The sequence below is a fragment of the Chaetodon auriga genome, chromosome 12, assembly GCF_051107435.1.
Source record: "Chaetodon auriga isolate fChaAug3 chromosome 12, fChaAug3.hap1, whole genome shotgun sequence".
Classification (NCBI taxonomy): domain Eukaryota; kingdom Metazoa; phylum Chordata; class Actinopteri; order Chaetodontiformes; family Chaetodontidae; genus Chaetodon; species Chaetodon auriga.
Window position 1 is genome coordinate 18,249,090 of NC_135085.1, and position 12,940 is coordinate 18,262,029.

The following is a 12,940-nucleotide window of genomic DNA, read 5'->3' on the forward strand; positions in this document are numbered from 1 at the left end:
TCATCGGAGATCTCCAGGGATTACCAGTTCTGTTAACTGGGAGGACTGGGATCAGTCGTCTGCGCTCTCTGGCTGACATCCAACAGCTCGTGGGCATTTTTGTCACAAATCAGCCATCTAATCGGCTGAAATCAAATCAAATTATGTCGACAAGCCTCTTTCGGATTAAGACCTTTTTTAAAAAAAATGCGTTAAGATTCGCAGTTACAGATCTTTAAATCTGAGCATCAAGCCTTCAACTGAAAATGCAAATTTAAGCCAAGTCACTAGAATAATTAGGATTGGATCAAATGATTTTTTTTACGGTTTGAAACTTTACTTCTGTTGCTTGAAGACTTTACTAAAAACAGGCCTTTACTGTGTCACCACAACCTCTGAGGTTATGCAAGATTATTAAAGGATTCAATCTCTCAGAATAAATAAATAAGTAAAATTACGCCCGAGGCGTTTTTATCTTGATTTATTTTTCTAACCATTTATTCTTTTTTAATTGCCACCCGCCTGCTGTCGATCATCCTCACAGAAAGCTGAGAAGCTGGGCTACAACATAAAGCCTCTTACAGCCTCTTCATTTTATTGCGACAAACACATCACAAAACATTAACACATTACTTCACGAATACTTCGATCCATAACGAGTTTTCAGGAGTGTGTGTGCGTGTGTGTGCGTGCGTGCGTGCGTGTGTGCGTGCGTGCGTGTGTGCGTGCATGTGTGTGTGTGTGTGTGTTTGTGAGAAATAAAATCCAATAATCATTCGTCATTCGGGTAAAGTTACAAAAGCAACAGAATTTATGAGTACAGTCACCAACGTTGTGCAGAAATACATGAAGTGCATCACAGTTGCTCTTCAGCAGGAACAAGGAAGTGTAAAAAGTTCACATCAAACTATCCAAAACTGTCATTTCGTTGCATATTGATGGTCATCATCTCTTTTTTAAGGCATGTTGTCTCGGATTCGTATAGTTTTGTTCCCTTCACACAAAATGATTTTTCCTTCCAGTCCTCGACTTTCAGCTGCAGTGAAATATACAACAAGGCAACAGAAACAAACTTTCAATGTATGGAAACTCACATAAAAGGTAACACTGTTGAATTTTACAATATTTTCTATAATATATTATCCACATCCAAATTGACGGACCCATAATAAATAAGCTTAAATAAATAAATACAATAATAATTTACATTCACCTCGTTACCACACTATTTACTCCAAATACAAATGCATTTAGTTTTCTAAGTTTTTTCCCCACAGCTTCCTGTATTTATAGGACCAGTTCAGATGACATCGTCACCAGGTCTCCTACACACATGCACGTCTCCAAACATTTTTTTTTTTTTAAATAATTCATTTTGTGTAACTGTCATGATTTCAATTAGATACCCTATTAGATTATGAGAAACACCCCGTGAGAGGAAATATACATATATAATTTTTCATAAGCAAAGATTGCATTTGGCTGACTTGCATAGCTCAATTGACCTTTATTGCTAACAGACTGAATCTCTGAACTCCAATCATGTCTCAGCAAAACTTCCCTGATGAAGTGAAACGTCTTCAGATTCTTCCATTTGATTTTATTTCGCCACGAAAATCATTTTTCTGACCGCTGTTGTTAAATAGACAGAAAACTCGAATTAACTGTTCACTATATCAGCTTTATGTGTCCCATATCATGACCGACATCTGCAGCACAGTCATTAACAAACACTGTATAATGCACCTTTACTGTAAACAGTCTGCTCAAAACCTGCAGCTTTAACGAATTATTCTACACTTGTGGTTTTCCACTGGAAACAAATAGGTGGCAGTGAGCCATTGAATCTAAATTTTCCTTAAATGAATCAGAAGATCTGCGTTTAGGCTCAGGTCATTTCGTTTGTTTCCAAAGCAAAAGCGTCCCTGTTTGTCTTCTTTCTGCCTTATATTGACTCAAATTTAGAATGGAGAACAAGTGAAATCATCAAATCTAATTTGCAGACTTTCACCATGTTTTAAATAAAAATAAGACTGAACATTGAACACAAAATGACTTGTTAAAATGGGCATTTTTGCAGTGCATCAGCGTGTCTGGAGTCCATTTCGTTCCACTCTCGACATCTGCGGGGGGAAATTGCATCGCTTCTGAAACTTGAACTTTGTCCAGCTGATTGATTAATTGTGGAAAGAGCCATTAACTTCCCCTTGTGCTTGGAAGGACTGGCTGCGGACGTGCAGATCGTAGGGGAAACGGGCCTCTGGGGAGACTCGGTACATGGAGTTGTGCGCAAGAGCCGTGCGCCCTGGCGCAGTGCAGTAGCGCATGCCATAGTGGCTGCTTTTAGCGTAGTCTGGCGGATCTTCGTGTTTTAGGGAGAAAATCCCGTTAAAGTTCATCGGGGGGCTCAGCTGGCTGTCGAAATGTGGGCTCACGTTCTCCGGGGACGGGTTCTCGTAGTAGGGCTCGTACGCGCCACTGTAGCTGTAGTGTCTGAACGGCTTGGCGCTGCTATCCAAGGTGCTCCCGCTGTGGCCGGGGGGTGTGTTCATGTCTGAGGTCGGGTACGAATACATGGCATCGTATGGCGATCTGCCAGAGAACATGACCTCCCCGTTGTGGTCTGTGAGGAAATTTCTCGCATTCAGCTGCAAACAACCGGCCACCAAGTTGGTTGTGGGTTGAGATAATCCTTTGCACAAAGTCTGTACGAAGGCGAGGAGGTCCGGTCTCTTCCCTGCGCTCAGAGTCTCTGACAAGGCCCAGATGTAATTTTTAGCCAGTCTAAGGGTCTCAATCTTGGACAGTTTTTGAGTTTTGGAGTAGCAGGGCACAACTTTGCGCAGGCTCTCCAGCGCGGCGTTCAAGCCGTGCATGCGGTTGCGCTCTCGGGCGTTGGCTTCCTGGCGCCGTACTTTGGACCTGTCAAACTGCTCCTTGCCGAGCTTCTTTTTCCGCGGGCCTCGCTTTTTAGGAAGCCCGTCCTCGTCTTGATCGTCCTCCCGTTCGTCCTCTCTATCGGACATGTCGTCCTCGGTCTCCCTCATGTCTGACATGGATCTGTCTGGGTTGTGTTGTCGCTCCTGCTCCAGGCTCTCAGGTAGGCTTTCGCGGGGATAACTGGCACTAAACCGCGGCTCACACATCATATGAGATTCCTCGAATGGCAGTGTCAACATATTCCCTGTAAAATCAAAGCAAAAACACATAAACTATAAGGACAGAGTGCAAGACGGATGTCTTTTGACGGTTGTCAGCTAATTACCTTGTGAATGCATCCTCCCATGAGGAAGAGGAACAAATTGGCAGCAAGGCCAATGTCACAGCTTGCTACCTTTTCAAAGACACTCAATTTGGTTGTCTTTGGACTTTTTTTCTGCCAAAGTGCTTTACAAAATTCTAGGCAACAAACCGAAACGCTACAAGTCAACAAACGCACATGCATTGTAACTGCACTCACCTCTGGTCAGCGTGCGCCTCGCATGTTCCAAGATATCTCCTCTGAATCCGCAGCTTCTCCGCTTGCAACCCACAAATAAGAGGAAAAAGCTTCAACCAGCGCACTTTCTCTTCTCTGCTGCGCTCCTCTCTTCTTTTTCCTCTTCTCTCCCCCTCACTCTCCCTCTCCCTCACTCTCTCTCTTCCCCTTCCCTCTCTCTTTGAGGAATGACACTCATGCCAACAGCGGGTACCCATGCCATCTGCCGCTGACGTCTTGTGGCAGCCGAGACCACGTGTTCAGTGTCCCGTGGGACCTCCATTCCGTACCGATCATCTGGCAGCTCCTGTAATGGGCACCGGGAGGCCCGCGTTTACCGTCAAAAACACAGACTGGAGAGGGATAACAACTAATATCTGCATCTCCTCGTGTAAGAAAGATGAATTAATGTCTTTTTGTCTGAAAAATAAAAACGAGGGATGTGCGAGTCTGCAGGCATCCTCAACAGGTGAGACACGAAGATGGATTTCATGTGGGAATAGGCCTAAATGTACCCTGAATCCTAAGTATTCAAGTATTTGCACATACTAATGTAATAATCTTAAAGATTTAAGGCATGCACAGTGCAACACACACACACACACACACACAGTGTAAAAGCCTGAGACAAAGACCTCCTTTAAAACTCTAAGCCAGATAATTAAATTACATTAAATTAAACCAATTATAAATGAATTAGGTGCAAATAAGGAAAACAAAAGGCATGCTGGGACCAAGAGGATTTAAATGGTACAGAGATAAACTCCTGTGTGTTAACCTGAGCCTTCTGAAACAGCTTAAAAAGCTCATTAAAGACGGTTTCATCGTCGTGATACTTCACCACTCTCACAAATGTAACGAGAAATGCTGACTTTGAGCTGATGACATGAACATGAGACAAATCTTCTGTTCGGGCTCTCAGAGACCTCAGCTGCAAAACAAGGTTAAATGTAATGGAGTTGTGTTTGTTCTACATCTGTGATTGCTGTTGACATTAGTTTTCGTGCAGCACTAACCTTTCATAAGAGGTCAAATCTTTGTCTATGGATGACCTTTTTTTGCAAACAAACAATATATGTTCATGCAGTATTATCTGTATTTCGCCACTTTCATCAGTCCAGTTTGTAGCAAAGGGAAAAGCTACTACTTCAATACCTTTCTACATATTAGACCATCCTCCCAAGAAAAATCTGTCCTCTCAGCAAATGTCCATAAACAGCATTTGTTTATGTTTGAGTGGCAAAGAGCATGATTTTCTAACCTTAACTGAGCACTTGTGTTCACCCAAACTGTGACCTTTCCAAACCCTCACCACGTCACCTCACCGAGCCAAACCTAACCTGAGCATCATCAGATCGGACATCAGCATTTCTGGAAGCCACAGACGAATGCTGTGGTCCTGCTGATGAAAACACTTACATGCGTCATACTGTGCTGTTTAATTTGGAGGATTTGTTGGGTTTTAATAAGGTCAGAAGAAAAGGAAAAAATCTCGAGAGGAAAAGAAAAATGCTTGATTTTGCAATTATTAATATTGTTATTACACATACAGAACAGCTGTTGAGTCTGTGGGACCCCAAACAATGAGGACGAACGGCCAATCTCAACATTGAACTAGCATCTTTTTTTTATTTATTGAAAAATGTTGTCTTTTTTTGTACTGGCGAAGCTGCAGCCAGGGAGTTCATTTTGGAATTTCAGCCTAAAAATGACATAAACGGTAAATGGTTAATCAAAATAATTGCAGATCAACTTTCTGTCGATCACCTTATCGATTAATCGGCTAATCGTTGCAGCTCTGTGTACGCTGGGTAAAGAAATTCCAGCAGGGCCCTCACATGCAGAGGATGGTGTGAGCATACCAGGGGGGCGTGCGCAGTGTTGGTACCTCACGACCGCAGACATTAAATACACCCCATGGAAAAGGCCCAGTGGCACGCTGCCAACTCCACACTGGGGCACAGCTGGCACTCGATATGGGTATATGCACTCCTCGGTTATATGGAACACACACACACACACACACACACACACACACACACACACACACACGAACGTATGCCTGTGAATGACCTTGTTGCAAGGAGAATCAATTAAAGCGACTTATCAATCTCTTTGTTAGGAGACATCGATCAGCGGCGTGGGCCGGCAGCAGAGCGGCCACAGCGCGCTGACTTAGACGCCCGGGTGTGAGTTCAGAGCACGAGCGACCGCACGGAGGTAAGATCGCACGTTCTGCAGTGACAATGACAGCGCCCGCGCGCACTGATGAGTGTGCGTACACTTAACCTAATGTGTGCGGGACAGAGCAGCAAACATGTTCACAGGTGAGTGTGTGTAGGCCTGCATGCAGACAAACACACCAAAATACACACATGCACACACGAGAAATAATAATAATAACAATAAATAAATAAGCAGTCCCTTCATCGCTGACGTCCCCCCAAAACGCCTCAGCTGGTCTGCTGATCGTTCTGGTCCAGCACACACACACACACCAGCATCTGATGAGTCAAACTCCCCATCTCAGACTAATCAGTTGACTGCACTAATTGCAAATGCAAATATGCAAATTTATATTAATTAATTACTCCACTAATTAGTTCTCTTGTCTTTTCAGGTAATAAATCATGGTGTGGTTGAGAGAGAAAGAAAGAGAGAGAGACAGAGACATGGCAGTGATCTTTTGTCTGCTACAAATCCTCGATTCAGATCTGAATCTGATCTGGTGGAGATTTTGAGACGGTTTTCATTAAAACTGTCCCCCACTGAGACTCCTTAACTTTTTTTTTTTTCACACCAGTTCGAACCCAGTTAATTATTTCAATTGATATGTTATGTGTCATACATCAAGGGTGGAAGCATTGTAATTTGAGAGGTACAACAAATAGCAGAGGTTGGTAAATCAGGGTGTCTCGCTGACAGTTCTTGCCTGTCAGCTCTTTTAATTATCACATTATCAGCTTTTATAGGCGCGCTGCGTGGTGTGGAGCTGCAAATGAAGGCGCCACTGATCGTACGCCGAGCTGCAAGCGTTTCGCAATTGCTGTCAGCAGTTTAAGGGAGTTCGTGTCGGGATGATGAGTGCAAGGTGAGGTGGGTGAGGATGTAGTGATGGCGTGGAAATACAAAATGAGTCTGACCAGAGTCTCGTTTCCTGCACAGCTTTAGAGTTTCTTCTTACAGGTCTTTGCTTCATTAAAACAATGTGAGGCAGGAAAACGCTCCAGAAGGAATCGTTCATTTTACGTAGCTTTACACTGAGGTGCACGTACAAATAACTGAAGCTAAGACACAAAGGCCAAACATCTAAATGTTTAAGCATTCCCAAATACAAGTGCAAGTAGTTTAATCTGAGGCTGCTGCTCGTTCTCACTTCATAATCCTGCTGTTGGCAGATTTGTTGTGGTTATTTATGATAAAATGCTTCCAAATCTCTGACGTTTGTTACTGAACCAGGTAAAAGGCTCTTTGAATCTGATTTACAAGAGAGATAAACTGTGTTCCAACAATAAAACAGACTTTTACAAACCCTGTCCAGGAATTACATTCACATGCTGCTAATTAGTTTATTTAAATGAAACACAAACGCTGCCTGGATTATGTTCACGAGCAGCATTTCTTCAGTTAACTTCAGGCTGTGTTGGGTACTGCACAGGCAGCCCAGTCACCAGAATGAATGCTGGCACTGAACGTTTGTGCAAACCACGGATGTGTTGAAACTTTACGTTTCTTCATGTTTCAATTCTCAATGTTATGTTGACGTTGGGTTTAAGTTCTGCTGAGGTTAAAACCACCTGGTCAGGGTCATGTTTTGACTTAAGACGTCCAGTTTAGTCACTGCAAACAGCTCGAACAGCAGCAGTCGTCTCGCCTGATTGTCACGCCACCACCGTCCTCCACCTCCTGATGAGAAAAACTCAGCTCACACAGACGTAGCTGTAACCTGGACTACGTCACTTCGATATCTATTGGAGAAACGTTGATATGCTACATGTGAATCGTACAAATTAAACATATCCCTGGTTTGCAGACATGTATAATACCAACATTTTCTTCAGGCGACTGGACGGGTACAGGAGTCCTCTTTGGTCCAGGACTTTTACACTGTAGACCAGGTCCACGCCCTGAGTCACACACATAGTTATTTTTAGGGAACAAAAAACTGAGGGTAAGTTTAACACTTTTCTATTAACACCGTGCTTACAAACGTAATCGCTGCCAGATTGGCATGACGTTCTTTCTGAACATGTTTTCTGTTACAAATTAGTAGCACATACATGTTTTTTCTAGGAGACAGTGTTGAATGATCACACACTGCATGAAGAGTACAACAACATATGCAGTTAAAATGCACATACAGGCATAAAATCATTGACCACAATATGTCACAAGTGACCTTACATCTGCAAAACACTGCGACAGCTCAGAGAGTGTAGAGTTTATGAGAAGGAAACATATTTTAGGTACTTTATATTTACACAGTTTACCCAACAGGAGTCATTACGGAGCAAACAATCAGAGTCTGGGAATAAGACACTTATGTTTGTGTGTTTAGTGATGATCAATAAGTGGTACGGAGGCTCTTTAGGGACACTGTATTCTGTCAGAATCTGTCAGACAATTAAGAAAAGTGGGAAATTATTCTAAATTCATTTGGCAGCTGATTTTGTCCAAAGTGTCTCAGAGTGACTTCACTCAGACTCAAAGGAAGAAGAGCTCAGAGAGTTCGCGAACAGAAGTGTTACAGAGGAAGTGAGATGGGAGTGCTGTCCGAAAAGTCGATTCAAAACAAAAGCACACTGCAAAACACTGTTCCTGGACCAGTTTCACCCTGGCAGCAGTGAGGCACATCCAACAACCCCCCACCCTGCAAAGGCGCACATGCAGCACGGTGGATGTGCAGAAGAGGGCTGAGGATTGTGGGACTGATTACCAGAGGCCAGGTCCTGGACTGGTGTCCTCCAGCTGTGCTGTTCTACCCAATTAGAAACTCCATATGCTGCCCCACTCAGCTGCTGAGTGGCCACACCCCCCACCCACACAGGTGGAAACACTGTGTGTTTCTGTGTGTGTGTGTGTGTTTGCCTTTGTTGCTGTTGTCTATACAAACAACACAAACACTCCGGTGAGAGGTAAAAAGCAAAGTTCCTCTTGTGCACATTTGTGTTTGGAGATTTTATGGTGAGCAGAAAAAAAAAATCACCTCACAGATGAAATTTAATTTTGTGTGATGGTCCGCTGCTGCAGCACGTCCTTAATCCCAGCTCAGTTCTTTACACCCAAACAGTAACTCCGACTGTCACTGCTCCTTTGATAAGAAACACACAGGTATTTAGGTGGGTGGCACGCAAGTGCTAATAGTATTAAAATATGGGCATATGAATAATGGATATGTTTTTGAAGATGTATAATGTAAAGATGTTAGTCCCGTTTTCAGACAGCAATGGGATGCAGACGTGAAATGTTGCTGGAGGCACCCGTTTCTTTTTCAAAGCACAATCTGTTCGCACGCGTTCAAAGTGGCTGCGGCAATCTGTTGTGCTTGAATGCGACACTTCTATACTCAGAAAGTGATAAGATAAATAAAAATGTGCCAAATATTATATGTAAGTAACAGTCGCATCTTTAGTTGTACGATAAACTCTATTTACTGCCCTGTAAAACAGAGGAGGTGGTGTCTGACAACAGTAACCTGCGCTAATTATAAACAACCCTGACTCCAAAAATGTTGGGACGCTGTGTAAAAAACACAAATAAAACCAAAATGCAATCGTCTGCAAACAAACTGTGTTTTATGAAGTGTTCCTGAGCTCATGTACTAATATCCTTCATACAATCATGTGTTCACAAAGTGGTGAACCTCGCTCCATCCTCACTTGTGAACGGCTGAGCCTTTCCAGGATGCTCCTTTCATACCCAATCATGACACTATCACCTGTTACCAATGAACCTGTTTACCTGTGGAATGATCCAAACAGGTGTGTTAGGAGCGTTTCACATCTTTCCCAGTCTTTAGCTGCTCCTCTCCCAAATTGTTTGGAACGTGTTGCTGCATCAAATTTAGAATATTTTACAAAAAAATCAATGAAGCTGATGAGGTGAAACATTAAATATATTGTCTCTGTACTCTTTTCAGTTGAGTATATGTCAGGAAGGATCAGCAAATGATCACATTCTGGTTCATTTATATTTAAGAGTGTAAAACAGCATATTAGCATGTATTAATAGTTGCAGTAATTTATTTTGGTATAAGGCATTCAATGAAAAGGTATTGGCTGAAACATGTCGGCTGGAGTTTATTATTAATCAGCTTTTTACACACTGTCACATACTGTTACACACAACCCTTTCACTGCTCGTTTTAAGCTGTGCAAAAACAAAACAAACACCAAAGAAGAACCGAAAAACTCAGGATACAAAGTTTTAAAAAGTGTTGTTTTTCTCACGCATGTGATTCGACTGACTTGCCAACTTTTGTGCATTTTTAATCGCAGCTCTGCTTTTTTTTTTTCCTCTCTAAGCATGAAGCCAAGATGATTGACAGTGCTGTAATGTGGTTTTCTCACCTAATCGACACTTTCAGTGTTGATATGATGTCTTTCTTCCTCTTCCCTCATCAGCTGTCCTCAGCTCCCTGTCGCCTTGCTGGGTTTGAAGCCACTTGACGTTCTTAACATAGTGCGGCGTGAGAAGAGTTTTCAGTGTGCAGCACAAGTCCTGGCTTATTATTATTATTATTATTATTATTATTATTATTATTATTATTATTATCATGAGTGAAATTTGGTTTACTTCATTAATGTGAATGGCAAAAACTGCTTTCAGCCACACAGGAGGAGTTGGTTTTGTTGGTCGATCAGACGTCCACCGTGACGACTAATCTTCCCTCTCACAGCGTATGAAGCTTATTCCTCATGTTTAAGAAATAATTTAACATTTTGGGACATCTTTGCTTTGGTGCAGAGAGTAAGATGAGAAGATTGATACCACTCTCCCATGTGTCCACTAATATGAAGTGATAACCAGGAAATGGTTAGCCTAGCTTAGCATCAAGACTGAAAACAGGGAAAAACAGCTAGCCTGGCTCTGTCCAAAATCCACCCACCAAATCATCAATTAACGCATCATCTCTTGTGTTTCTTGTGCAGACTATTGCTTTACTGTTACAAAAATGAAAGGTTGTGAGTCAGCTTACAGGATTTCCAGCCCTTTTCCTTGTTGTGCTTGACAGTTAATCCTAAAATTAGCCACCTGGTCCTTATTCTTGTTATTTCTTCTAGTTCTCATGTGGATATAACAAAGTCAACGGAGTGACGCAACAATGTTTTAGTCCTTTATTCAGTCATAAGACAACTAACCCTAACCCTGATCTTAACATTTAGTAAGTCTTATATCTGGGGCCAGGAGGTGATTAGCTTAGCTTAGCATAAAGACTGGAAGCAGGAGGGAAAACTAGCTCATCAGTCAAAGTTAGAGAATACACCTACCAGCATCTCCTAAGTTCATTCAGCTCAGCATTCAGACTGAAAACAGCTGTGTGTTCAACCACTGCAAGGAGCTGTGAATTAGGATTCAAGAAGTCCAGTTTGAGTAACATCCATCTATGAATTTGAAGGTTTATCTGATTCTAAGACGCTGCAGAGTGGTTTTTTAATACTCTGATACAGTTTTACCACACCGGGAAGTTACAACAGCAGCAATTAATTAACTTGATGCAGCAACACGTACTAAACAAGTTGGGAAGGAGCAACTTAAGACTGCGAAAGTTGATGAATGCTCCAAAAACGCCTGTTTGGATCATTCCACAGGTAAACAGGTTCATTGGTAACAGGTGAGAGCATCATGATTGGATATGAAAGGGGCATCCTGGAAAGGCTCAGTAAGGATGGAGCGAGGTTCACCACTTTGTGAACACATGATTGTTTAAAGGATATTAGTACATGAGCTCAGGAACACTTTGTAAAACTGTAAACAGTTTGTTTGCGAATGACTGCATTCTGGGTTTTTTTAGGTTTTTCGAGCATCCCATCTTCTTTGGAATCGTGGTTGTAAATGTTTTTCAATTAAACTGAAAATCAAAGATGAAGAACTGAAGTGATAGCGAGTAAATTCACCCCTGGCAGTTCAGCGTAGCTCCACCTAGTTCTCCACTCTATTAAACTCCATTGTAACATTGCTGGAAATATCTCAACATGACACCACGCCATCTGTGTTTAACCAGTTTTAGCAAGAACAAGCAACATGGTGTTGTGGTGTTAAATTGGTTTGAGGATGATTTAAAGGGGAAGTGCTGCATGATGATGATGAATGGCAGCTCAAAATAGCCAATATAACAAAGAAAATAAGTCATCTTCTGGTGCTTAATTTGGTTCGTCCTCAGCAGCCAATCGGAGGTGTTCATCTGTGTGGGTTTCTGTCACCACGTTGGGAAGAGGCAGGAGGAAGTATTCAGATCGTTTGGTGAAGCACATATAGTAACACAATAATACAAAAACAACCCATGACAAGTTCAAGTCCTGCATTCAGAATTTTACTTAAGAAGTACAGAAGTATCATTAGCAAAATACTTGGAGTAACAGAAGTAAAAGTTCTTAGTAAGAGCAAAAACTGAATAGAGGAAAAATCAATCTTATAAAGCTGTTTCCTGTCTGTCATCAAAAAAATAAGATTCCTACTTCAAATCAGCTGCTTTTAAACATGTTCTGAGCAGCACTGAAAATAAGAAAAATAATTCTAAAATCATTTTTAAAAAGTTTTAAACAATTTGATCTGCATTTAAAACTTCATTTTTTACTGCACCGTGCATCATGTTTTAGAAGCTGATCGTATGAAAAATAACAGCGGTGGAAGTAAAGTATATTCACTTCAGTAACATTGGTCTAGTGGTATTGTGGCTAATTTAGGCGCCCGGTTGTAACAAGGAAGACGAAGGAGGCCTGGAAAGAAATAATAATCTATCATGAGTCCCAAGGTACAATGGTAGATGTTGGGGTACTCATTCAAGTACTAAGTATAAGGAGTACTTCTTCCACCAGTGAAAAATAATGTGCAAAATAACCTCTAGCTATGGCAGTCAGATAAACGTCATGGAGTGAAAACTACAGTATTTCCCTCTGAAATGTAGCGCAGTAGAAGTATAACAGAAATACTCAAATACGGTACAAGTAACTCAAAACTGAAGCCCAGGACTAGAGTACATGTACTAATAATTAAAGTGAGACACCACATTCAGTCAAAAACCATGATTCTGAATGAGCTCCTGACGCTCTTGTATTTCCCATAATCCATCAGCGCCGTGGAGTCGACTGCAGTGATTTCTCAGCAGATCTTTGTCTGAGGCGTCGGGGAGCTCAGCCATGCCCTCTGCATCATCTGCTGTGTGCCTCAGTGCTGGACCCAGGATGGGGGTATACCCTGCTCCCCGTGCCCACCTGAGGGGCTTACAGTTGGCAGCCACGTCTCCTCACCTGACAGGCTTCC

At 42.1% G+C, this 12,940-nt stretch overlaps 1 protein-coding gene across 1 annotated transcript; it reads right to left on the reverse strand.

The window, feature by feature from the left end:
* Positions 1-447: 447 nt before the first annotated feature.
* neurod6b (neuronal differentiation 6b) lies at positions 448-3,647 on the reverse strand. Its single transcript, XM_076744055.1, has 2 exons — positions 3,440-3,647; positions 448-3,163 (listed from the first exon to the last, which is right to left on the reverse strand). The coding sequence occupies exon 2, from the start codon at positions 3,156-3,158 to the stop codon at positions 2,157-2,159; it is 1,002 nt and encodes a 333-aa protein (XP_076600170.1). The 5' UTR covers positions 3,159-3,163; positions 3,440-3,647; the 3' UTR covers positions 448-2,156.
* Between the last annotated feature and the right edge of the window lie 9,293 nt (positions 3,648-12,940).

Coding starts and splice junctions, on each gene's coding strand:
- neurod6b (XM_076744055.1), bottom strand. CDS start 3,158: ATGTTGACACTGCCATTCGAGGAATCTCATATGATGTGTGAGCCGCGG.